Source organism: Pristiophorus japonicus, chromosome 1 (assembly GCF_044704955.1).
Source record: "Pristiophorus japonicus isolate sPriJap1 chromosome 1, sPriJap1.hap1, whole genome shotgun sequence".
In the NCBI taxonomy this organism is placed as follows: Eukaryota; Metazoa; Chordata; class Chondrichthyes; family Pristiophoridae; genus Pristiophorus; species Pristiophorus japonicus.
In genome coordinates, this window is record NC_091977.1 from 542,732,289 (window position 1) to 542,759,088 (window position 26,800).

The 26,800-nt window shown below is 47.9% G+C and overlaps 1 protein-coding gene and 1 long non-coding RNA gene across 3 annotated transcripts in view; one reads left to right on the forward strand and one right to left on the reverse strand.

The window, feature by feature from the left end:
* The window catches only part of LOC139278257 (uncharacterized), a 67,364-nt gene extending 45,641 nt beyond the window's left edge, over positions 1 to 21,723 (reverse strand). The window contains exons 1-2 of the long non-coding RNA XR_011596225.1: positions 21,569 to 21,723; positions 2,105 to 2,362 (exon numbers count right to left, since the gene is read on the reverse strand). This is a non-coding gene — a long non-coding RNA (uncharacterized lncRNA). The remainder of the gene's footprint in view (positions 1 to 2,104; positions 2,363 to 21,568) is intronic.
* npc1 (Niemann-Pick disease, type C1) overlaps positions 21,062 to 26,800 on the forward strand; it is a 55,814-nt gene continuing 50,075 nt past the window's right edge. The window contains exons 1-2 of one of the 2 annotated variants that reach the window (XM_070896883.1): positions 21,062 to 21,279; positions 26,542 to 26,673. In XM_070896883.1, coding sequence (XP_070752984.1) covers positions 21,187 to 21,279; positions 26,542 to 26,673 — 225 coding nt within the window. In that variant the 5' untranslated portion in view covers positions 21,062 to 21,186. The remainder of the gene's footprint in view (positions 21,280 to 26,541; positions 26,674 to 26,800) is intronic. The other variant, XM_070896879.1, reaches the window with a different exon arrangement.

Consider the following 26,800-nt stretch of genomic DNA (forward strand, 5'->3'; position numbering starts at 1 on the left):
CACCTTATATCCAGGAATATTTAATACCCAATCCTGCCCTTTTTTGAGCCAGGTTTCCATTATTGCTACGACCTCATATTCCCATGTGACTATCAGCGCCAGCAGCTCACCAACCGTGTTTACTATGCTTCGTGCGTTCACATACATACACTGTAAACCTATCTCAGACTATCTTGTGTTCTCTCTTACTCTGACACCACCTAATACCTTACTATTTCTTACTTTGGTGTTATCCGTCTCTCCCTTTGTTTCTCCTGCCTAATGCTACATCCTGGTGCTCATCCCCCGTCAACTTAGTTTAAACTATCCTTAACAGCACTAACAAGCCTCCCCATGAGGATATTGGTACCGGCTCTGTTGAGGTGCAACCCATCCAGACTGTACAAGTCCCACCTCACCCAGAACCGGCCCCAATGCCCCAGGAATCTGGAAGCCATCTTTCCTGCACCATCGCTCCAGCCACGCATTCATCTGCTCTATCCTCCTACCTCTATACTCACTCGCACGTGGCACCGGGAGTAATCCAGAGATTACTACCTTTGAAGTCCTGCTTTTTAATCTCTTTCCTCGCTCCCTAAAATCTGCCTGCAGAACCTCATCCCTCTTTCTACCTATGTCTTTGGTACCAATATGGACCATGACTTCTAGCTGTTCACCCTCCCTCAGAATATTCTGCAGCTGCTCAGTGACATTTTTGACCCGGGCACCAGGGAGGCAACATACCATCCTGGAATCATGTCTGCGACCGCAGAAACATCTATCTGTTCCCCATACCATCGATTCCCCTACCACTATTGCCTTCCCAATCTTCCTCCTCTTTTTCTTGTACTCATGGTGCCGTGGACTTGGCTGTGGCTGTACACCCCAGGGGAACCATCGCCGTCACTAGTGTTCAGTACTGCATAGGGGTTGGAGAGCGAGATGTACTCAGAGACTCCTGCATTACCTGCCTGGTCCTCCTTGTTTGTCTGATGGTCACCCATTCCCTCTCTGCCTGCACACTCTTACGCTGCGGGGTGACTATCTCCTGAAACGTGCTATCCACGTAGCTCTCAGCTTCACGGATGCACCGCAGTGAGGCCAGCTACTGCTCAAGCTCTGAAACCCGGAGGTCGAGCTCCTCTAGCCAACAACACTTCCTATGCACATGGTTGTCCATGACACTAGAAGTGTCTTGGAGTTCCCACATGGAACAAGATTTGCAGTGTGCAGGGTCGAGTTGCCCTGCCTTGTCTCTATTTAATAGAGACTAACTAGCTATTGACTAACTTACAGAAATAAACTTAAGACTAAGGGGGTGAAATTGGGTATCGCCCAGTTTGTGGCGCCATCGTTTAAAAGTTAAATCAAGCGCTCCACTTCCTTTCTGGAGCGCAATTGGCAGCAGGTGGGACGATGCGTTCAGCAACACTGCACACTGGGCTGTGCAGTGCTTCCACGCTGAAAGGCTCCTTCCTTGCCTTAAAGGGAAGGGCCATCGCTGCAGGCTCTGCAAAGGAAAAACAACTTGACTGTTCCATAATGGCAGCCACGATCCTGCGCGATCGTAGAGTGCCGGGCTAATTGATCACGGGCACAAATCCAGGACAAAAGCTGCAAGAGAGAAGGTAAGTCTTTGTTTATTTACCTGGGCCACTCGCCTTTAAGCATCACGCCAGAAGCGGCTGGCTACCTGATGCACACCTCCTGCAACTGTCGGTGTTTTCGCCCGGCGATGCTGCAGGGAGTGGAATGCAATTTTGGATCCGGAGCGCTACCGGGGGAATGCGCACGGTGATGACGTCACAATCTCCAGGCGAAGGAGATCGGGCGCAACATTGTAGCGCCGTCGCAAAATTCCCGCCGAATATGGCGGGAGTGGCTGATCACGCCGCGCCCGGTCGCAAAACCATTTGTGCCCATTATTCCCCCAACCACGGGGGTGCTATCGGAAGGCGCAAAGGAATCCAATTTCGTCCCATAAGAGTCCTAAAAGTCGGGCCTTTCCTTATCTCCGGTCAATTCTCTCGCTCTTTTAAAGTCTTTATTCACAAGATTATTTATAGTTATATTAATTTGTTTATCTAATTGCGTTAGAGAGAATAAAACACTAATGCTCACCCACCAATCACCTGCCTGCAGTCCTGTGACATCACTTCTTGCTTTTGCTGTTCTTTTGGAATTTGACGGAATTGTATCTGCCAAAGGTGCAGGAGGAATAGGAAGAAGACGAGGAGAAGGCAGGCAGAAAATCCCCGTTCCGGGCAGGCTATCTGTAAACGCCTCATCAGACTCCGATTCCAGTGAATGAAACCTCAGATCCACTTCCCCATCATACTATTCCACTATCACGGAACATCACAATGTCCTCCTGGCCACGAAGCTGAAATGAGAGCCACCACAAAACACATTTTGCAAACAAAAATCATAAATTTATCCAAATTCATCTAGGATCAATTTTCGGGTTGGCAGACTGTAACTAGTGGGGTGCTTGGGCCTCAGCTATTCACAATCAATATTATGATTTGGATGAGGGAACCAAATGTAATATACCCAAGTTTGCTGATGATACAAAGATAACTGGGAAAGCAAATTGTGAGCACACCACAAATCTGCAAAGAGATATAGACAGGCTAAGTGAGTTGGCAAAAGTTTGGCAGATGGAGTATCATGTGGGAAAATATGAGGTTATCCACTTTGGCAGAAAAAATAGAAAAGCAAATTATAATTTAAATGGAGAAAAATTGCTAAGTGCTGCAGTACAGAGGGACCTGGGGGTCCTTGTGCATGAAACACAAAAAGTTTGTATGCAGGTACAGCAAGTAATCAGGAAGGCAAATGGAATGTTGGCCTTTTTGCAAGGGGGATGGAGTATGACTGCAAGTAAAATAGTCTTAAGCAGAACTGCCAGTCACTTATCTCCCAGTTATATAAATTAACTGTTGTGGGGTTCGGAGGAACCTTTAAAGTTAATAAAAACAGAAAATACTAGAAACACTCAGCAGGTCAGGCAGCATCTGTGGAGAGAGAAACAGAGTTAACATTTCCAGTCAATGACCTTTCGTCAGAACTGGAAGATGTTAGAGATGAACAGTTTTAAGCAATTGAAGAACCAGAGGAAAGGGGGGCAGTGAAAGAAAAAAGGAAGATCTGTGATCGGGTGGAAGGTAGGATGATTAAATGACAAAAGGGAGTGACAATAGAACAATTAAAGATAGGTCCAGAGGAAGATAAATGGTTACAGCAGAACAGCAGAGGGGAACATCAGAACTGGAGGAAGCCATTCAGCCCCTTGAATCTGTTCCGCCATTCAATGAGATCAAGGCTGATCTGCAGCTAATGTTAGCCCACTTTTTAAAAAAGGAGAGAAAATAGAGAATTATAGACCGGTCAGCCTGATATCGGTGGTGGGGAAAATGTTGGAATCAATTATTAAAGATGCAATAACAGCGCATTTGGAAAGCAGTGACAGGATCAGTCCAAGTCAGCATGAATTTATGAAAGGGAAATATCATGTTTGACAAATTTTCTAGAATTTTTTGAGGATGTAACTAGTAGAGTGGACAAGGGGGAGCCAGTGGACGTGGTGTGTTTAGACTTTCAAAAGGCTTTTTGACAAAATCCCACACAATTAGTGCGCAAAATTAAAGCACATGGTATTGGGGGTAATGTACTGACGTGGCTAGAGAATTGATTGGCAGACAGGAAGCAGAGTCGGGATAAACGGGTCCTTTTCAGAATGGCAGGCAGTGACTAGTGGGGTACCGCAAGGTTCAGTGCTGGGACCCCAGCTATTTACAATATACATTAATGATTTAGACGAAGGAATTGAATGCAATATCTCCAAGTATGCAGATGACACTAAGCTGGGTGGCAGTGTGAGCTGTGAGGAGGATGCTAAGAGGCTGCAGGGTGACTTGGACAGGTTAGGTGAGTGGGCAAATAAATGGCAGATGCAGTATAATGTAGATAAATGTGAGGTTATCCACTTTGGTGGTAAAAACAGGAAGGCAGAATATTATCTGAATGGTGACAGATTAGTAAAAAGGGAGGTGCAACGAGACCTGGGTGTCATGGTACATCAGTCATTGAAAGTTGGCATGCAGGTACAGCAGACGGCGAAGAAGGCAAATGGCATGTTAAACATAGAAACATAGAAAATAGGTGCAGGAGTAGGCCATTCGGCCCTTCTAGCCTGCACCGCCATTCAATGAGTTCATGGCTGAACATGCAACTTCAGTACCCCATTCCTGCTTTCTCACCATACCCCTTGATTCCCCTAGTAGTAAGGACTTCATCTAACTCCTTTTTGAATATATTTAGTGAATTGGCCTCAATAACTTTCTGTGGTAGAGAATTCCACAGGTTCACCACTCTCTGGGTGAAGAAATTCCTCCTCATCTCGGTCCTAAATGGCTTCCCCCTTATCCTTAGACTGTGTCCCCTGGTTCTGGACTTCCCCAACATTGGGAACATTCTTCCTGCATCTAACTTGTCTAACCCCGTCAGAATTTTAAACGTTTCTATGAGGTCCCCTCTCATTCTTCTGAACTCCAGTGAATACAAGCCCAGTTGATCCAGTCTTCTTGATAGGTCAGTCCCGCCATCCCGGGAATCAGTCTGGTGAACCTTCGCTGCACTCCCTCAATAGCAAGAATGTCCTTCCTCAGGTTAGGAGACCAAAACTGTACACAATACTCCAGGTGTGGCCTCACCAAGGCCCTGTACAATTGTAGCAACACCTCCCTGCCCTTGTACTCAAATCCCCTCGCTATGAAGGCCAACATGCCATTTGCTTTCTTAACCGCCTGCTGTACCTGCATGCCAACCTTTAATGACTGATGTACCATGACACCCAGGTCTCTTTGCACCTGCCCTTTTCCTAATCTGTCACCATTCAGATAATAGTCTGTCTCTCTGTTTTTACCACCAAAGTGGATAACCTCACATTTATCCACATTATACTTCATCTGCCATGCATTTGCCCACTCACCTAACCTATCCAAGTCGCTCTGCAGCCTCATCGAATCCTCCTTGCAGCTCACACTGCCACCCAACTTAGTGTCATCCGCAAATTTGGAGATACTACATTTAATCCCCTCGTCTAAATCGTTAATGTACAGTGTAAACAGCTGGGGCCCCAGCACAGAACCTTGCGGTACCCCACTAGTCACTGCCTGCCATTCTGAAAAGTCCCCATTTACTCCTACTCTTTGCTTCCTGTCTGACAACCAGTTCTCAATCCATGTCAGCACACTACCCCCAATCCCATGTGCTTTAACTTTACACATTAATCTCTTGTGTGGGACCTTGTCGAAAGCCTTCTGAAAGTCCAAATATACCACATCAACTGGTTCTCCCTTGTCCACTCTACTGGAAACATCCTCAAAAAATTCCAGAAGATTTGTCAAGCATGATTTCCCTTTCACAAATCCATGCTGACTTGGACCTATCATATTACCTCTTTCCAAATGCACTGCGATGACATCCTTAATAATTGATTCCATCATTTTACCCACTACCGATGTCAGGCTGACCGGTCTGTAATTCCCTGTTTTCTCTCTCGCTCCTTTTTTAAAAAGTGGGGTTACATTGGCTACCCTCCACTCCATAGGAACTGATCCAGAGTCAATGGAATGTTGGAAAATGACTGTCAATGCATCCACTATTTCCAAGGCCACTTCCTTAAGTACTCTGGGATGCAGTCCATCAGGCCCTGGGGATTTATCGGCCTTCAATCCCATCAATTTCCCCAACACAATTTCCCGACTAATAAGGATTTCCCTCAGTTCCTCCTCCTTACTAGACCCTCCTACCCCTTTTATATCCGGAAGGTTGTTTGTGTCCTCCTCAGTGAATACCGAACCAAAGTACTTGTTCAATTGGTCCGCCATTTCTTTGTTCCCCGTTATGACTTCCCCTGATTCTGACTGCAGGGGACCTACGTTTGTCTTTACTAACCTTTTTCTCTTTACATATCTATAGAAACTTTTGCAATCCGTCTTAATGTTCCCTGCAAGCTTCTTCTCATACTCCATTTTCCCTGCCCTAATCAAACCCTTTGTCCTCCTCTGCTGAATTCTAAATTTCTCCCAGTCCCCGGGTTCTCTGCTATTTCTGGCCAATTTGTATGCCACTTCCTTGGCTTTAATGCTATCCCTGATTTCCCTTGATAGCCACGGTTGAGCCACCTTCCCTTTTTTATTTTTACAACAGACAGGAATGTACAATTGTTGTAGTTCATCCATGCAGTCTCTAAATGTCTGCCATTGCCCATCCACAGTCAACCCCTTCAGTATCATTCGCCAATCTATCCTAGCCAATTCACGCCTCATACCTTCAAAGTTACCCTTCTTTAAGTTCTGGACCATGATCTCTGAATTAACTGTTTCATTCTCCATCCTAATGCAGAATTCCACCATATTATGGTCACTCTTCCCCAAGGGGCCTCGCACAACGAGATTGCTAATTAATCCTCTCTCATTACACAACACCCAGTCTAAGATGGCCTCCCCCCTAGTTGGTTCCTCGACATATTGGTCTAAAAAACCATCCCTTATGCACTCCAGGAAATCCTCCTCTACCGTATTGCTTCCAGTTTGGTTAACCCAATCTATGTGCATATTAAAGTCACCCATTATAACTGCTGCACCTTTATTGCACGCACCCCTAATTTCCTGTTTGATGCCCTCCCCAACATCACTACTACTGTTTGGAGGTCTGTACACAACTCCCACTAACGTTTTTTGTCCTTTGGTATTCTGCAGCTCTACCCATATAGATTCCACATCATCCAAGCTAATGTCCTTCCGAACTATTGCCTTAATTTGCTCCTTAACCAGCAATGCTACCCCACCTCCTTTTCCTTTTATTCTATCTTTCCTGAATGTTGAATACCCCTGGATGTTGAGTCCCCAGCCCTGATCATCCTGGAGCCACGTCTCCGTAATCCCAATCACATCATATTTGTTAACATCTATTTGCACAGTTAATTCATCCACTTTATTGCGGATACTCCTTGCATTAAGACACAAAGCCTTCAGGCTTGTTCTTTTAACACCCTTTGTCCTTTTAGAATTTTGCTGTACAGTGGCCCTTTTTGTTCTCTGCCCTCCACTTTTCCTCATCTCCTTTCTGTCTTTTGCTTTTGCCTCCTTTTTGTTTCCCTCTGTCTCCCTGCATTGGTTCCCATCCCCCTGCCATATCAGTTTAAATCCTCCCCAACAGCACTAGCAAACACTCCCCCTAGGACATTGGTTCCGGTCCTGCCCAGGTGCAGACCGTCCGGTTTGTACTGGTCCCACCTCCCCCAGAACCGGTTCCAATGCCCCAGGAATTTGAATCCCTCCCTGTTGCACCACTGCTCAAGCCACGTATTCATCTGCGCTATCCTGCGATTCCTACTCTGACTATCACGTGGCACTGGTAGCAATCCCGAGATTACTACTTTTGAGGTCCTACTTTTTAATTTAGCTCCTAGCTCCTTAAATTCGTTTCGTAGGACCTCATCCTTCTTTTTACCTATGTCGTTGGTACCAATGTGCACCACGACAACTGGCTGTTCTCCCTCCCTTTTTAGAATGTCCTGCACCCGCTCCGAGACATCCTTGACCCTTGCACCAGGGAGGCAACATACCATCCTGGAGTCTCGGTTGCGGCCGCAGAAACGCCTATCTATTCCCCTCACCATTGAATCCCCAATCACTATTGCTCTCCCACTCTTTTTCCTGCCCTCCTGTGCAGCAGAGCCAGCCACGGTGCCATGAACTTGGCTGCTGCTGCCCTCCCCTGATGAGTCATCCCCCTCAACAGTACCCAAAGCAGTGTATCTGTTTTGCAGGGGGATGACCACAGGGGACTCCTGCACTACCTTCCTTGCACTGCTCTTCCTGTTGGTCTTCCATTCCCTATCTGGCTGTGGACCCTTTCCCTGTGGTACGACCAACTCGCTACACGTGATACTCACGTCATTCTCAGCATCGTGGATGCTCCAGAGTGAATCCACCCTCAGCTCCAACTCCGCAACGCGGTCTGTCAGGAGCTGGAGGCGGATACACTTCCCGCACACGTAATCGTCAGGGACACCGGAAGTGTCCCCGAGTTCCCACATGGTACAGGAGGAGCATAACACCCGACCGAGCTCTCCTGCCATGACTTAACCCTTATATACACTTAAATTGGCAACAACAATGCTAAAGTTTACTCACTGATATAGAAGAGAAAAAAGAAAAACTACTCACCAATCACCAGCCAATCACTTACCCTCTTGGCTGTGACGTCACCTTTTGATTTCTTTCTACTTCTTTTTTGCCTTCTCCCTGTAGCTGCACAAGTCCCGCCTTTTATAGGCCGCTCCACGCACTTCCTCGACGCTGCTCCCGACTGCCGCCGACGCTGGGCCCCGGACTCCCTGCTGTGCCTTTTATAGGCCTCACCACGCACCTCCTCGATGCTGCTCCCGACTGCCGCCGACGCTGGGCCCCGGACTCCCTGCTGTGCCTTTTATAGGCCGCTCCACGCACCTCCTCGATGCTGCTCCCGACTGCCGCCGACGCTGGGCCCCGGACTCCCTGCTGTGCCTTTTATAGGCCTCTCCACGCACCTCCTCGACGCTGCTCCCGACTGCCGCCGACGCTGGGCCCCGGACTCCCTGCTGTGCCTTTTATAGGCCGCTCCACGCACCTCCTCGATGCTGCTCCCGACTGCCGCCGACGCTGGGCCCCGGACTCCCTGCTGTGCCTTTTATAGGCCGCTCCACGCACCTCCTCGATGCTGCTCCCGACTGCCGCCGACGCTGGGCCCCGGACTCCCTGCTGGCCTTCATAGTGAGAGGATTTGTGTATAGGAGCAGGGAGATTTTACTACAGTTGTACAGGGCCTTGGTGAGGCCACACCTTGAATATTGTATACAGTTTTGGTCTCCTAATCTGAGGAAGGACATTCTTGCTATTGGGGGAGTGCAACGAAGGTTCACCAGACTGATTTCCAGGATGACAGGACTGATGTATGAAGAAAGACTGGATCGACTAGGCTTATATTCACTGGAATTTAGAAGAATAAGAGGGGATTGCATAGAAACATATAAAATTCTGACAGGATTGGACAGGTTAGATGCAGGAAGAATGTTCCCGATGTTGGGGAAGTCCAGAACCAGGGGTCACAGTCTAAGGATAAGGGGTAAGCCATTTAGGTCCGAGATGAGGAGAAACTTCTTCACTCAGAGAGTTGTGAGCATGTGGAATTCTCTACCACAGAACTGAGGCCAGTTCGTTAAGATATATTCAAAAGGGAGTTCGATGTGGCCCTTAGGGGATCAAGGGGTCTGGAGAGAAAGCAATGGGGTACTGAAGTGCATGATCAGCCATGATCATATTGAACGGGGGTGCAGGCTCAAAGGGCCAAATGGTCTACTCCTGCACCTACTTTCTATGTTTCTATGTATCCTAACTCCATGTCCTTTAATATCCAGTCCGAGGCAAGCACACACCTATCAATCTCAAAATTTAAAGTTGTTACTTGAGCTAGCATTGACTGCATCTTGTGGAGAAGCATAGAAAATCTGGCAAAGTAGGGAGAATTGCCGTGGCCTAGGAATGTGGTGGAAGATCGATCCCAGACGTGTGGCCACCCGCCAGCCATGTACTGATGGTGGATTCCCCTATCCCAAGCACCAGCCCAAACCTCCTCCACTCCCAGTACCTCTAGTATGGCCCTCCTCCACTACCAGCACCTCAGAGAAAATAGGAATGTTTGTAAACACTTTTTCCAACTTTTTAAAGAGAGAATGGAGACATGGAGCTGATTGACCTACTCTATTCTAGAATAAAACACACTGCAATATTTAGTGAAATACCAGTAGACAGTGACATCGTACTGAGTGGCACCAGTTTTGCTCATTCTAAGAATGTAGACTTTTACCATAGAGTAACTATATTTTCTAAACTGAATCCGGGGACACACAGCAAAGGAGCCAGGATGGAAAATGTAGTTTGCACAGCATAGTGATGCAACATTTTTTTGCAGCCTATATTTTAGCAGTTGCACATATGAATCACAAATGCAAAATAAATGTGCATATAATTACCGCGGATGTGACGTCAAACTATTGAAGCGCATTCAGATACCTGACCCGCCCCCTCCCAGTGACTGAGGTCACACGTGACCCGTCCCAGTGACTGAGGTCACACCTGATCTCTCCCGCAGTGAGAGGTCACACCTGACCCCTCCCCCAGTGACTGAGGTCACACCTGATCTCTCCCCCAGTGAGAGGTCACACCTGACCCCTCCCCCAGTGACTGAGGTCACACCTGACCCCTCCCCCAGTGACTGAGGTCACACCTCATCCCTCCCCCAGTGACTGAGGTCACACCTGACCCACCCCCTCCCAGTGACTGAGGTCACACCTGACCCCTCCCCCAGTGACTGAGGTCACACCTGACCCCTCCCCCAGTGACTGAGGTCACACCTGACCCACCCCATCCCAGTGACTGAGGTCACACCTGACCCTGACCCCAGTGATTGAGGTCACATCTGATCCCCCCCCACCCCGCCCCAGTGACTGAGAACACACCTGACCCGCCCCCCACTCAATTACTGAGGACGCACGTGACCAAGCCCCCCCCCCCCCCCCCGCCCACCGACTTAGGACATATCTGACCGACTCCCCCCCCCCCCGCTCCCCCAGTGACTGATATCATACCTGAACGTCCTCCCCCAGTGACTGAGGTCCTGACCCGCCCACCCCAGTGATTGAGGTCACATTTGACCCTCTCCCCCAGTGATGAAGGACACACCTGACCCGACCATCCACCCCCTCCCCCCCCAGTGACTGAGGACACACCTGACCAATCCCCCTCCCCCCGTCCTCTCCCAGTGACTGACCATACATGAATGTTCCCCCCCCCAGTGACTGAGGCCATATCTGACACACCCCGCACCACAGTATCTAGGATTAACCTGCATCCCCACCCCACCTTTCCCCAGTGACTGTGACTGTGACCGGGCTCTCCCTCACGGCCGATCCCTTATCTGCTCGGGTTGCCGTGCTCCCAAGCACTTCTGGAGCCAACAATCCAGCAGTACGAGCCCGGCCGTAAACTCAGAAACAACAACCGACACATGCGCAGAAAGTCCGCCAGTCCCGCATATGCAATGTACATCGGACAAGTTAGTGTTTCATTTAGCCTCAGAGCCGCAAACTGACAGCTCAGGTGGGTATACTCACTGCCTGGGGTAAAACTTCAGGGACTCTTCTGGGGATACAGTACCTCATCCGGGACTGTCCCCAGAACAAAGGGACGTATTGTCACCCTATTTTACCAGGGGCTGCAATCTACAAATGCTTAATTCACCCCTCCGATGGCTATACTACGAAGCAAACTCTGTAACATACTGTTCCATTGTTTCAAATGTCATTACTGAGATAACAAGTGAGACCATGTAACTAACTGATTGGTTTCCTCAGTTTTAAACTTTAAGCTCCTCCCATATTTCAACAGCACTGCTCATCAGGCCATATTACGTCAGAAGATGTTTAACATGTTTAAACAAAATGCCAGATTAAGATCAACAATTTGATTTGAACAACCCTTATCCCTCCCCACCAGCACCTGGCAGAAAACTGGCGCTGGTGGAGTTAAAATGGATATGAAAGACCATTTTTCCTGGGGCTTTCTGCTAGGTGGCCAAGGCACCCGTCTGAACCAGGCTGGATTTTCCTATTAATTTATGAAAATCTGGGCCCTGTTACATACATTGTTAATGTATAGTTTGCAGCCTGTATAGCCCTTTGGCCTCAACATTGACTTTAATTACTTCAGATCTTAATTTTAAAGGTGGATCGTTCACCGTGGTACTCGGCTCAGTAAATCCTGGCAGTACAGCAGAAGAGGCTCTAAAGAGAAGTGTTAAAATTATTTCTCTGGGGCCAGGAGTGCTCCTCTGAGCTCCACAAGAATGTGGGCCATTGTCAATCGGGCCCCTGGAACTACCTCCCTGATGGCCAGTTTGCAAATGGCATAGTAATGTGGCCCCAACATCAAAATGGACCAGGCCCCTTGCTAGTAGGATCGAGCTCCTGCCCAATAGTTAGAATCTACCCCTCTGGCTTCACTTTGGTAAATATCTGAACATTCTATATATAAAGTTTCATGGCTTCAGGTCAAGCATGGGCAAGGAAACCTCCTGCTGATTACCACCTACTGCCCTCCCTCAGCTGATGAACCAATACTCCTCCATGCTGAACACCACTTGGAAGAAGCACTGAGGGTAGCAAGGGCACGGAATCTACTCTGGGTGGGGGACTTCAATGCCCATCATCAAGAATGGCTCGGTAGCACCACTTCTGACCGAGCTGGCCGAGTTCTGAAGGACATAGCTGCCTGCGGCATGTGGTGAGAGAACCAACACGAGGGAAAAACCTACCTGACCTCGTCCTCACCAAGCTACCGGTCACAGATGCATCTGCCCATGACAGCAGTGGTAGCAGTGACCACCGCACAGTCATTGTGGAGACAAAGTCCTGTCTTCACACTGAGAACACCATCCCTCGTGTTGTGTGGCACTACCACCATGATAAATGGGATAGATTCAGAACAGATCTAGCAGCTTAAAACTGGGCATCCATGAGGCGCTGTGAACCATCAGCAGCAGCAAAATTGTATTCTACCACAATCTGTAACCTCATGGCCCGGCATATCCCTCACTCTACCATTACCATCAAGCCAGGGGACCAACCCTGGTTCAATGAAGAACATAGAAGAGTATGCCAGGAGCAGCACCATGCGTACCTAAAAATGAGGTGGCAACCTGGGGAAGCTGCAACACAGGATAACATGAATGCTAAAAAGCGGAAACAGCATGCTATAGACAAGGCTAAGTGATCCCACAACCAACGGATCAGGTTAAAGCTCTGTCATCCAGCCACATTTAGTCGTGAATGGTGGTGGACCATTAAACAACAAATAGGAGGAGGAGGCACCATGAATATGCCCATCCTCAATCTTGGCAGAGTCCAGCAAATGAGTTGAAAAGACAAGGCTGAAGCAGTTACAACCATCGTCAGCCAGAAATGCCGAGTGGATGATCCATATCAGCCTCCTCCTGAGGTCCCCACCATCACAGAAGCCGGTCTTCAGCCAATTTGATTCACTGCACGTGAAGAATGTTCCCAATGTTGGGGAAGTCCAGAACCAGGGGTCACAGTCGAAGGATAAGGGGTAAGCCATTTAGGACCGAGATGAGGAGAAACTTCTTTACCCAGAGAGTGGTGAACCTGTGGAATTCTCTACCACAGAAAGTTGTTGAGGCCAATTCACTAAATATATTCAAAAAGGAGTTAGATGAAGTCCTTACTACTAGGGGGATCAAGGGGTATGGCGAGAAAGCAGGAATGGGGTACTGAAGTTGCATGTTCAGCCATGAACTCATTGAATGGTGGTGCAGGCTAAAAGGGCCGAATGGCCTATTCCTGCACCTATTTTCTATGTTTCTATGTGATATCAAGAAACGGCTGAGCGCACTAGATACAGCAAAGGCTATAGGCCCCGACAACATCCCGGCTGTTGTGCTGAAGACTTATGCCCCAGAACTAGCCGCGCCTCTAGCCAAGCTATTCCAGTACAGCTACAACTATTTTGTGTAAAACCATAAATCAAGTGCCCCATTATTAACGGGGGGGGGGGGGGAGGCACTAAAACCAACAATTAAACCAATTAACTTTTTACTAGCAACGTAAATCAAATTAAAATTTGGTTGCCGGGGGTGATGATGCACTCCAGTCCCTCCGGCGCCCACCTCTCGCGGAAGGCCAACAACGTACCAGTGGACACCACATGCTCCATCTCCAGGGACACCCTGGCTCGGATGTACCCGCGGAAGAGAGGCAGGCAGTCGGGCTGAACAACCCCCTCGACCGCCCGCTGCCTGGACCGGCTGATGGCCCCCTTGGCTGTGCCCAGGAGCAATCCTACAAGGAGACCTTCTGACCTGCCCACTCCCCTCCGCACAGGATGCCCAAAGATCAGGAGCGTGGGACTGAAGTGCAGCCAGAATTTGAGGAGCAGCCCCCTCAAATAATGGAAGAGGGGCTGCCACCTCACACACTCTACATAAACGTGAAAGATGGACTCTTCCAGACCGCAGAAATTGCAGGCAGTCTGGGAGTCCGTGAACCGACTTAAAAACCGATTGCACAGGGCTGCCCCATGCAACACCCTCCAAACCAAGACCCCAATAAATAAAGGGAGGACTCCCGCATAGAGAGTACTCCATTGGAGACCCCCGCCTCCTCCGAACGGCAAGGTGGCCAGTACAGCTACAACTATTTTAAAGTTGAAACAATAATCAAGTGCCCCCTTATTAAATGGGCCCTAAAACCGACACATTAAACAAATTAAACCTTGGACGTAAAAAAAATCAAATTAAAATTTGGTTGCCGGGGGTGATGATACACTCCAGTCCCTCCGGCGCCCACCTCTCGTGGAAGGTCGCGAGCGTACTGGTGGACACCGCGTGCCCCATTTCCAGGGACACCCTGGTTCGGATATAACCACGGAAGAGAGGCAGGCAGTCGGGCTGAACGACCCCCTCGAGCGTCCGCTGCCTGGACCAGTTGATGGCCTACTTGGCCATTCTCAGGAGCAGTCCTACGAGGAGGCCTTCCGACCTCCAGTACAGCTACAACTATTTTGTTGTATCTGTAAAACAAATGTAAATTAAATGCCCCCTTATTAAAGGGGCACTAAAACTGACAATTTAAACTTTAAACAGTCAAATTAAAATTTGGTTGCAGGGGGTGATGATGCAATCCAGTCCTTCCGGCATCCACCTCTCATGGAAGGCCGCGAGCGTACCGGTGGACACCGCGTGCTCCATCTCCAGGGACACCCTGGCTCGGATGTCCAGTACAGCTACAACACTGGCCTTGCAGGTCCGGACCATTTATAACCCAACCTGGAATATAAACCAACGCCTCAGTCACTGACACCAATCTCCTCCTGTCTGATATAAACCAACCCCACAGTCACTGACACCAATCTCCTCCTATCTAATATAAACCAACCCCACAGGCCCAGAAAGATTAAACTCAGCCCGGTTCTTGGATTGGACATGTCTCCATTCCGGTACTGAGGGGATTGCTGTACCAGATGGGAGGGGCAACATCAGCAGATCGGGATCACTTCAAGGTACGGCACGTGCTGGAGAGTAACGGTTGTGAAGAGGGCGACTGGATTGGACGTCACCAAGGTCCAGGTTGCTGATTGGAGCGTGGGCAGATACAGCAGGAGCGGCGAGTGATCATGAAGCGACGTGGTCAGGGCCCAGGAGAGGCGTGAGTTCGGGGCCCAGAAGAACCGAGGGCCCAGGGGCAGCACGGGCCCAGCCCACACTGCGATATGTGCGCGCACTAGGTTCGTGCAGCAGAGCAGGTCTCCAGTCGTCCTGGTTAATCCTTGCCACTGGATAAAGGCCTAGCTCTGTCAAGCCCATGTGGTGGCTGGTGTGCAATGGCCACCACACATTAAAAAAATCAACACACAGGCATCTTCCACCCTTCAACATGTAGTTCAGGATCTGAAATATTAGGTCCTTCATTGAAACACCTGTGAACTCATCCCTTTTTGGCGTAGAGGCAAGTCATCCTCGATACGAGGGACCGCCTATGATGATGTCAACACTGGCATCTATCTGACAAAGTGGAAAACTGCCCAGATATGCCCTGTGCACAAAAAGGACAAATCCAATCCGGCCAATTGCCATCCCATCAGTCCACTCTCAATTATCATCAGCAGTGATGGAAGGTATCGTCAACAGTGCTATCAAGTGGCACTTACTCACCAATAACCTGCTCACCGATGCCCAGTTTAGGTTCCGCCAGGACCACTCGGCTCAAGACTTCATTACAGCCTTGGTCCAAACATGGACAAAAGAGCTGAATTCCAGAGGTGAAGTGAGAGTGACTGCCCTTGACAAGTCAGCCTTTGATCGAGTGTGACATCAAGGAGCCCGAGTAAAACTGAAGTCAATGGGAATCAGGGGGAAAACTCTTCACTGGCTGGAGTCATACCTAGCACAAAGGAAGATGGTTGTGGTGGTTGGAGGTCAATCATCACAGCCCCGGGACATCGCTGCAGGGGTTCCTCAGCGCAGTGTCCTAGGCCTAACCATCTTCAGCTGCTTCATCAATGACCTTCACTCCATCACGAGGTCAGAAGTGAGGATGTTCGCTGATGATTGCACAGTGTTCAGTGCCATTCGCAACTCCTCAGATAATGGAGCAGTCCATGTCCGCATACAGCAAGACCTGGACAACATTCAGGCTTGGGCTGATAAGTGACAAGTAATATTCGCGCCACACAAGTGCCAGGCAATGACTATCTCCAACAAGTGAGTGTCTAATCACTGCCCCTTGACATTCAACTGCATTACCATCGCCGAATCCCCCACCATCAACATCCTGGAGGTTACCATTGACCTGAAACTTAAATGGACCAGCCACATAAATACTGTGGCCACAAGAGCAGGTCAGAGGCTAGGTATTCTGTGGCGAGTGTCTCACTCCTGACTCCCCAAAGCCTTTTCACCATCTACAAGGCACAAGTCAGGAGTGTGATGGAATACTCTGCACTTGCCTGGATGAGTGCAGTTCCAACAACACTCAAGAAGCTCGACACCATCCAGGACAAAGCAGCCCACTTGATTGGCACCCCATCCACTACCTGAAGCATTCACTCCCTCCACCACCGGCGCACCGTGGCTGCAGTGTGCACCATCTACAAGGTGCACTGCAGCAACTCGCCAAGGCTTTTTTAACCAATAAGGGAATTAAGGGTTATGGGGAGCGGGCGGGTAAGTGGAGCTGAGTCCACGGCCAGATCAGCCATGATCTTGTTGATTGGCGGAGCAGGCTCGAGGGGCTAGATGGCCTACTCCTGTTCCTAATTCTTATGTTCTTCGGCAGCACCTCCCAAACCCGCAACCTCTTACCACCTAGAAGGACAAGGGCAGCAGGCGCATGGGACCACCACCTACACGTTCCCCTCCAAGTCACATACCATCCTGACTTGGAAGTATATCGCCATTCATTCATCGTCGCTGGGTCACAATCCTGAACTCCCTCCCTAACAGCACTGTGGGAGCACCTTCACCACACGGACTGCAGCAGTTCACGGCACCACCACCTTCTCAAGGTCAATTGGGGATGGGCAATCAATGCTGGTTTTGCCAGCGACGCCCTCATCCCATGAACGAATAATAAATAAAATAAATAAATGACAACTTTGAGCAAAAATACTAATAGATTCATAGAAACATACAGCAGAGGGAGTCATTTGGCCTATTGTATCTGTGTTGGCTCAGCTCATCTGCTGCTAAAACCCTTATCCATGCTTTTGTTAACTCTAGTCACGACGGTTCCAACGCACTCGTGGCCAGCCCCCCACATTCTACTGGAACGTAAGAACATAAGAAATAGGAAAATAGGAGCAGGAGTAGGCCATACGGCCCCTCGAGCCTGCTCTGACATTTAATATGATCATGGCTGATCCGATCATGGACTCAGGTCCACTTCCCTGCCCGCTCCCCATAACCCCTTAATCCCTTATCGGTTAAGAAACTGTCTACTTCTGTCTTAAATTTATTCAATGTCCCAGCTTCTACAGCTTTCTGAGGCAGCGAATTCCACAGATTTACAACCCTCTGAGTGAAGAAATTCCTCATCTCAGTTTTAAATGGGCGGCCCCTTATTCTAAGACCATGCCCCCTAGTTCTAGTCTCCCCTATCAGTGGAAACATCCTCTCTGCATCCACCTTGTCAAGCCCCCTCATAATTTTATACATTTTGATAAAATCACCTCTCATTCTTCTGAATTCCAATGAGTAGAGGCCCAACCTACTCAACGTTTCCTCATAAGTCAACCCCCTCATCTCCGGAATCAACCTAGTGAACCTTCTCTGAATTGCCTCCAAAGCAAGTATATCCTTTCATAAATATGGAAACCAAAACTGCACGCAGTATTCCAGGTTTGGTCTCACCAATATCCTGTATAGCTGTAGCAAGACTTCCCTGCTTTTATACTCCATCCCCTTTGCAATAAAGGCCAAGGTTCCATTGGCCTTCCTGATCACTTGCTGTACCTGCATACTATCCTTTTGTGTTTCATGCACAAGTACTCTCAGGTCCCGCTGTATGCAGCACTTTGCAATCTTTCTCCATTTAAATAATTTTTGATTCTTTCTGCCAAAGTGCATGACCTCACACTTTCCAACATTATACTCCATCTGCCAAATTTTTGCCCACTCAGTCTGTCTATGTCCTTTTGCAGATTTTTGTTGTCCTCCTCACACCTTGCTTTTCCTCCCATCTTTGTATTGTCAGCAAACTTGGCTACATTACACTCAGTCCCTTCTTCCAAGTCGTTAATATAGATTGTAAATAGTTGGGGTCGCAGCACTGACCCCTGTGGCACCCCACTAGTTACTGGTTGCCAACCAGAGAATGAACCATTTATCCCGACTCTCTGTTCTCTGTTAGTTAGCCAGTCTTCTATCCATGCTAATATATTACCCCAAACCCCGTGAACTTTTATCTTGTGCAGTAACCTTTCATGTGGCACCTTGTCAAATGCCTTCTGGAAGTCCAAACACACCACATCCACTGGTTCCCCTTTATCAACTCTGTTCATTGCATCCTCAAAGAATTCCAGCAAATTTGTCAAACATGACTTCCCCTTCATAAATCCATGCTAACTCTGCCTGACCGAATTATGCTTTCCGAAATGTCCTGCTTCTTTAATAATGGACTCCAACATTTTCCCAACCACAGATATTAGGCTAACTGGTCTATAGTTTCCTGCTTTATGTCTGCCTCCATTTTTAAATAGGGGCATTACATTTGCAGTTTTCCAACCTGCTGGGATCTCCCCAGAATCCAGGGAATTTTGGTAAATTAAACCAATGCATCCACTATCCCTGCTGCTACTTCTCTTAAGACCCTAGGATGCAAGCCATCAGGTCCAGGGGATTTATCTGCCTTTAGTCCCATTATCCTACATAAACTTGAGGTCAGCAAAACACGGCTACCGTTCACCCATCACCCCTGTGCTCACTGACCTACGTTGGCTCCCCGTTAAGCAATGCCTCGATTTCAAAATTCTCATCCTTGTTTTCAAATCCCTCCATGGCCTCGCCCCTCCCTATCTCCGTAATCTCCTCTAGCCCCACAACCCTCCGAAATATCTGTACTCCTATAATTCGGGCCTCTTGAGCAACCCCCATTTTCATCGCTCCAGCATTGGTGGCCGTGCCTTCAGCTGCCAAGGCCCTAAGCTCTGGAATTTCTTCCCTAAACGTCTCCGCCTGTCTACCTCTCTCCTCCTTTAAGACACTCCTTAAAGCCTATCACTTTGACCAAGCTTTTGGTCACCTGTCCCAATATCTCCTTATGTGGCTCAGTGTCAAAATTTTGTCTTATAACACTCCTGTGAAGCACCTTGGGGCATTTTACATCCAGTGGTCCTGAAAGGCACTATATAAATGCACGCCTTTCTTCAAAAAGTACTTCATTGGCTGTAAAGTGCTTTGGTGGTCATGAAAGGTCCCATGAAGTGCTGTAACCTACAAGGCTACAGACCAAGAGCTGGAAAGTGGGATTAGGCTGGATAGCTCTTTGCCGGCCAGCACGGACACGATGGGCCGAAATGGCCTCATTCCGTGCTGTAAATTTCTATGATTCTATAACAAATGCAAGTCTTTCTTTTTGTATACAAACCCTATCAGTTCCTAAGTTTTGCCTTTTGTACTTTGGCTCTCTCGAACTCAGTAAGTGCAGTATTTTCAAATCCCTCCATAGCCTCGCCCCTCCCTATCTCTGTAATCTTTCCCAGCCCCACAATGCCCCGAGATCTCTGCGCTCCTCTAATTCTGCCCTCTTAAGCATCCCTGATTATAATCACTCAACCATCGGTGGCTGATCCTTCTGTTGCCTAGGCGCCAAGCTCTGGAACTCCCTCCCTAAACCTCTCCGCCTCTCTTTCCTCCTTCAAGTCGCTCCTTAAAACCTATCTCTTTGACCAAGCTTTTGGTCACCTGCCCTAATTTCTACTTATGCAGCTCGGTGTCAAAAGTTTATTTTAACGCATAATACTCCTGTGAAGCGCCTTGGGACGTTTCACTACGTCTCCTAATCTGAGGAAGAACGTTCTTGCTATTGAGGGAGCGCGGCGAAGGTTCACCAGACTGATTCCCCGGATGGCAGGACTGACATATGAGGAGAGACTGGATCGAGTGGACAGGTTAGATGAAGGAAGAATGTTCCCGATGTTGGGGAAGTACACAACCAGGGGTCACAGTCTAAGGATAAGGGGTAAGCCATTTAGGACCGAGATGAGGAGAAACTTCTTCACTCAGAGAGTTGTTCACCTGTGGAATTCCCTGCCGCAGAGTTGTTGATGTCAGTTCATTGGCTATATTCAAGCGGGAGTTAGATACGGCCCTCAGGGCTAAAGGGATCAAGGGTTATGGAGAGAAAGCAGGAAAGGGGTACTGAGGTGAATGATCAGCCATGATCTTATTGAATGGTGGTGCAGGCTCGAAGGGCCAAATGGTCTAGTTCCGCACCTATTTTCTATGTTTCTAGCCCTGATAATAATCGCTCAACCATCGGTGGCCGTGCCTTCTGTTGCCTGCGACGCAAGCTCTGGAACTCCCTGTCTAAACCTCTCCGCCTCTCTATCCTCCTTCAAACCGCCCCTTAAAACCCACCTCTTTGACCAAGCTTTTGGTCACCTGTGCTGCTTTTTCCTTAGGCGGGCTCGGTGTCAAAAGTTTTTCTTAATCGCATAACACTCCTGCGAAGCACCTCGGGACGTTTCACTGCCCTCAGTGGCGCTATATAAATACAAGTTGTTGTTGTTTCGGCGCTATATAAATACAAGTTGTTGTTGTCGGCGTTGGCGTGTCCCCCTGCCTGGAGATGGGCTGAATGGCCTCCTGTGATTGGTTGATTGGAGTTGGGTAGGGGCGGGGCTGGCCCTAATCAGCCAATGGGAGCAAGGAGGGTGGGGGGAAAGTCAAGGAGCTGGGCGAGCCGCTGCGTTTCAATTGAACTTCGGCCCAGAGGATGAGTGATATAAAAAGGGGCGGCGGAAGGGAGGCTGAGAATCAGCGGCCTTCCTTCGAGAGAGTCACAAGTACCTACCCGGCCCAGCCATGAGGAGGAGCCCGGGTCTGAGCGCCGCCGCCGCGCCTTTGTTGTTGTTGTTGTTGCTGCTGATTACCATCCTGGAGCTTCCAGAACGTTCTGTGAGTGGCGCGCAGCTCGTTTGAATCTGACGGGCGTCCGTCCGTCTGTCCGACTTGACTTGACTGAGTCGAGGGGCGCTTTGCTGCCGCTCTCCACAGCCCTTGCGGCGGGTGTTGGGAGGGCCGGGCTCGGGGCTGTCGTACCGAGTCGGGCGAGGAGGTTGCCGGGCTGAGCTTTTGTGTGGGGTGTAGCCCGGCTGTCGAGCTGGGTGGGTGTGGGGAAATACCGGGGGTTCGCCGGCTTATGGGAGACGTGTGTGTGTGTGGTGTCGGCGGGTGTCGGTCTAACCGGGGCTTGTCGGAGCCGGCGAGTGTGTCAGGGTGTAGCCGGCTTCTCCGGAGCTGGAGCTGGCTCTGGCCGGGTTTTATACCGCCTCGTTACACCTGCCGTGTCCTCGCCCGCCGCCGCTGCTCCCGCCGCCGCCGCTCCCGGGTGAACTGTCGCGCCGATCGCTGGAATGGGTGGAAGGATCGATATTGGTTGGGATTAAGGGGGGGGGGGGGGGAATTTTGGCTGCAGGCTATCGGGGACTGTGCTTAATGCGCAGGGGGGGTGTGACGTACGTCGCGCCCCCCTCCCCCCGGGGGTCAGTGCAGGGGTGGACTGGCTGAGAGGGGGCCGCACGTGACTCCTCCCTCCCCCCCGGTGTGGTCCGATCAGCTTGCTGGCCACTGCGCCTGCGCGCTGTGGTGAATCACTCCACCTGTGTGCCAGTTTCCTTGTGACTTTTTTTTTAACTTTTCCGGTTAAGTGTCCCACCAGCAGCAACTTGTATTTTATATAATGTTTATATAAAAATAAAAATTTCCAAGGTACTTCACCAGTATTAACACACAATATTTGTGCTGAAGAGCATCTGGGAGTGCTGAGCACCTTGTTTTTTAGTATTGTTGCCGATAGCGTGCAGAAACCAAGCGCAGGCAGCGGAAGGAGGATTGTGGCAAAACCAATCCCACCCACCCTTTTCCCTCAACTGCTGTCTGTCCCACCTGTGACAGACTGTAATTCCTGTCATCATCATAGGCAGTCCCTTGAAGCGAGGATGACTTGCTTCCATGCCAAAAATGGATGAGTTTGCAGGTGTTTCAAATGAAGGACCTAAAATTCCAGAGCTACATCGTGAAGGGTGGAAGATGCCTGTGGATTTTTTTAATGTATGGTGGCCATTGTGCACCAACCACTATATGGGCTTGACAGAGCTAGGTCTTTGTCCAGTGGCAAGGATTACCCAAGACTAACTGGAGACCAGCTCTGCTGCACAAATTGAGTGTGCACACATTGCGATGTGGGCTGGCCTGTGCTGCTTCTGGGCCCCAGATCATAGCCCCTCACTAAACCACAAGTTCTATACAACATAAGGATACTTCACTAATGAAGAATTCATTTAAAATGCTACAAATTTTATTTTTCCAGTTACTACAAGCAAAAGGAATCACAATTTACATTCAAGATTCAATGTGCCTCAAGATGAATTGCTACCCCAATATCAATCCATTATTTTTCAATAATTCTTTAGGCAGTTGAGACAGGATGTCAAATAGTTTAGTTTTATCCCAGACAATATGATTAAATGCTTGTCAGAGATGAGGCTAGGGGTTGAGAATGCAACAAACTAACAGACAATTTAATCTGATCATTTACATCTGATATTTCCAGATTTAAAAATTCCAGATTGCAAATTAAAATTTAAAGGAAAGTCTGATTATGAATGTTTTAACTTCAAAACCTTTTACTGTTTAAATCTCTAGTACAAATCTTAACATAGAATATAAACTACATGGCAGCAACTTTTTCATAAGTTTAGTTTTCCTTTTATGACAGTCTCTGTATTTCATTCTGGCTTCATTAAATATAAAGTCCTGTTTTGAACTGTTCAGTCACTTGAACTCTTTTTCAGAGTGGAAGCAAGTCTTCCTTGATTTGAGGGACTGCTGATGAAACAATATTTGACATGGAGCCACATATTGGGACATGTGACCAAAAGCTTGGTCAAAGTAGGTTTTAAGAAACATCTTGGAGTTGGGGAGGGAATACCAAAGCTTGGGGCCTCTGGCAACAGAAAGCATGGCCACCAATGTTTGAGTGATTATAGTCAGTGATCATGTCCAGAATTGGAATCCTAGAATGGTTACAGCACAGAAGCAGGCCTTTCAGCCTGTCAAGCCCATGCTAGTGCTCAAGTGTAGATATCTCTAGTGGGGTGGTTGTGGGGCTGGAGGAGATTAGAGATAGGGAGGGGTGAGACCATGGAAGGTTTTGGAATTGAGACATTGCTGAGCCAGTGTAGGTCAGTGAGCCAAGGGGTGAATGGGATTTGATGAGTTGGGACACAAGCAGCAGAGTTTTAGGTGCCCTCAAGTTTGCTTGCAGTTAGGAACTATCCATAATGTGTGTCAGTGGAAGTTAGGCCCAGACTGACTAGTCTTGCAGTGCCTTGTTTTCTTACAAAAGACTGTTAAAATTAATTGTGTTGTCTTTGTTCAATGGTGAGGTCATGTGTATTTGCAAACAATGAACTTGTTTAGTCAGCAAAGCAGCTTTCTGTAGTTACTGGAGTTTAAAATGCACTTCACAGATGGTTGTCAAGTGGTGTATTAATCTTTTATGGTCTGCATATTTTTCTGACCTAGAATCATACAGCATAAAGGAGGCCATTCAGCCTGGTGTGCCTGTGCTGGCTCTTTGAAAGAGCAACCCAATTTGTCTGACTCCCCTTGCACTTTCCCCATAACCCTGCAAATGTTCTTTTGTATTTATCCAATTTCCCTAAGTTACTGTCTAATCTGCTTCCAATCATAACTACATTGACCTGGAATGTACAGTGCAAACAGGCCATTTGGCCCAACTGATCCATGTTGGTGGTTATGCTCCAAGCCTCTTCTCACCCTATCAACATATCCTATTCATTTCTCACTTGTCTAGTTCCCCTTAAATGCATCTATGCTGTTTGCCTCAACTACTCCTTGTGATAGAGTGCCACATTCTCACCACTCTATAAAAGTTTCTCCTGAATTCCCTATTTGATTGGCATCATAGGCAGTCCCTTGAAATCGAAGACTTGCTTCCACACTGTTCTCAGGTGACTATCTAGTATTGGGGTCTCATTAATTCTTTTCCTCTTGTTCCCCCCCCCCACCACATGTGCACCTGTCCATTGTTCATCCTGGACCTGGATGTTTAATCTGATGTACCTGAACTTCAATCTAAAATGAAACTATGTATAGAACACAATTCAAAATTTACAACCTCACTCCATAGGCTGCCTAACCTCTTGCTTCAGCTTTGCCATTTTTTCTCATCCCTGCTCTGGCTCTCACCCATTATCTTGTCATCTGGTTACCAACCCTTCTGCCAGTGAAAATTGTTTCTCCTTTACTCTTATTTACTCATAAAACCTTTATACTGAATCTTAAGATCTTGCTTTAATCTTGTGGCTGCTTGCTCCCTAGCAAAAAAAAAAATCCCACATTAACCACATGTTCCTCATGACTGCTTACATTCACTGACTGTTCAGCCACCTAAAGACTCATTTTTAGTGGAAGAAATTCTTCAATTCCAAGGGACTGCTGATGATCGCTTGCTCTTACAATCTGGTAGTTTCTACTGTACAAAATTGCCTAGGAGATTGCAAACCAAACCTCTCATTAGACATGGGAGGATTTATACTGCTTGTGACTCAGCCATGATGTGGCTTCAGTTTAGGCAGGGTAAACTCCTATCAGTGTTTCCTGTGGGGAATCTGGCCATCTGAGTGACATTTGACTTGTCTGTCTCTACCCTATTTGCCTGCATTCACTGGTCAAGTAGTCTAATCAGTCAAATGATTGGCCACTTGGGAGATGGCCAGTGGCTTGGAGAGGGAGTGACTCTTGCCTTTTTTTGGGTCAGCATTCAGTCTTTTTGATAGATGTTCAACCAAGGCCCTGTCAGCACTCCTAGGTAGGTGTAAAAGATCCCATGGCACTAGTTCAAAGAACTGTTTGTGGGAGCTTTCTATGTTCAAATTGGCTACTGTTTCCTGCATTACAACAGTGACTACACTTTTGTACTTTGGCTGTAAAGTGCTATGGGATGTCCAGTGGGGGTGGAAAGTGGTATCAAAATGAAAGTCTTTTTAAATGACTGACATTTATCAAACTGTTTGAATTTGAGAACCAGTTGGTAGCAGTTAGACTTAATGCTGAAAGCAAATTGTCAGCAAAACAACTCCTGCCTTCCCCTCTGAGCCCAGGTTGTTGTCTTAGTAATGTTCCCCCCCCCAATGCAATTTGGCAGTGCTGGGTTTTGAGGAGATGGTGGCTCAACTGACTTGAGGGTTGGCAATCTGTATCCTTGTCAAGTGCTTCAACATTTCAAGACCTTGACCTAGTGTAAAAACAAGGTCAATACTCACATGCTATCCTGTTTCTAATTATAGCTGACATGTTGGTTTTATTAACTTACTCCTTGCACACTGACCCAGTAACTATTGAAATCCACAGCATTCAGTGGGTGGCCTGTTCTGTGAAGAATAGAAAACTGCTGGAGCACTGGCTACAAAACTTTGCTTTATTTTGAAGTTCAGTTGATGTCTCTTCCTGATCCTACATCAAATTTTATAGGACATAGGCCATTTGGCCTAATGGGTTTGTGCTGGTGTTTATGCTCCACACAAGGTTCCTCCCACCCTACTTTATCTCAACAGCATATCCATCTATTCCTTTCTCCCTTGTGTGTTTATCTAGCTTTCCCTTAAATGCATCTGTGCTATTTGCTTCAAGGCTACCATGTGGTGAGTTCCACTTTCTTGCCCTGAAGTTTCTCAATTTCCTATTGGATTTATTAGTGACTTTTCTTTATGGCCCTAGTTTTGGATTCCCCCCCACTAGCAGCGACATCTTGCATAACATAAAGCAGGAGTAGGCCATCTAGCTCCTCGAGCCTGCTCTGCCATTCAACAAGATCATGGCTGATCTGGCTGTGGACTCAGCTCCACTTACCCACCCGCTCCCCATAACCCTTAGTTCCCTTATTAGTTATCTTCTCTGCTCTAATTCTACTCTATCTGGTTACCGGTGTCTTTTTTCTAATAAGTTAGTGCTCACTGGGCTGAAGGGAATAGCAGCTTGGGTGAGAAGCTGCCAAATTCTGCATGGTGTCTCAAAAGGGAAAACTTAGTGTAAATACTACCAAGCACACCCTTGTACTCTGTACAAACCACTTCTGTTGACTAGCTGACTTGTCTGTCACTAAACCTAAGTAACTGATTTTTTTTCTTCTAGGTATTTGCACAAAATGAAACTTGTGTTTGGTATGGTGAGTGTGGGACAGATCCAACCACACAGAAGCGGTACAACTGTAAATATGATGGCCCACCAAAACCATTGCCTAAAGTAGGATATGAATTGATTGAAGTAAGTTGCTTTTCAAACCTTGTTTTGTCAACAGAATTTGACAGCACAATTTTTTTAATTGCTCAAATTAATTTCCTAGTTGGAGGTATTTCTTGCAAACTAAACAGATCACTGGAAAATTTGTCTA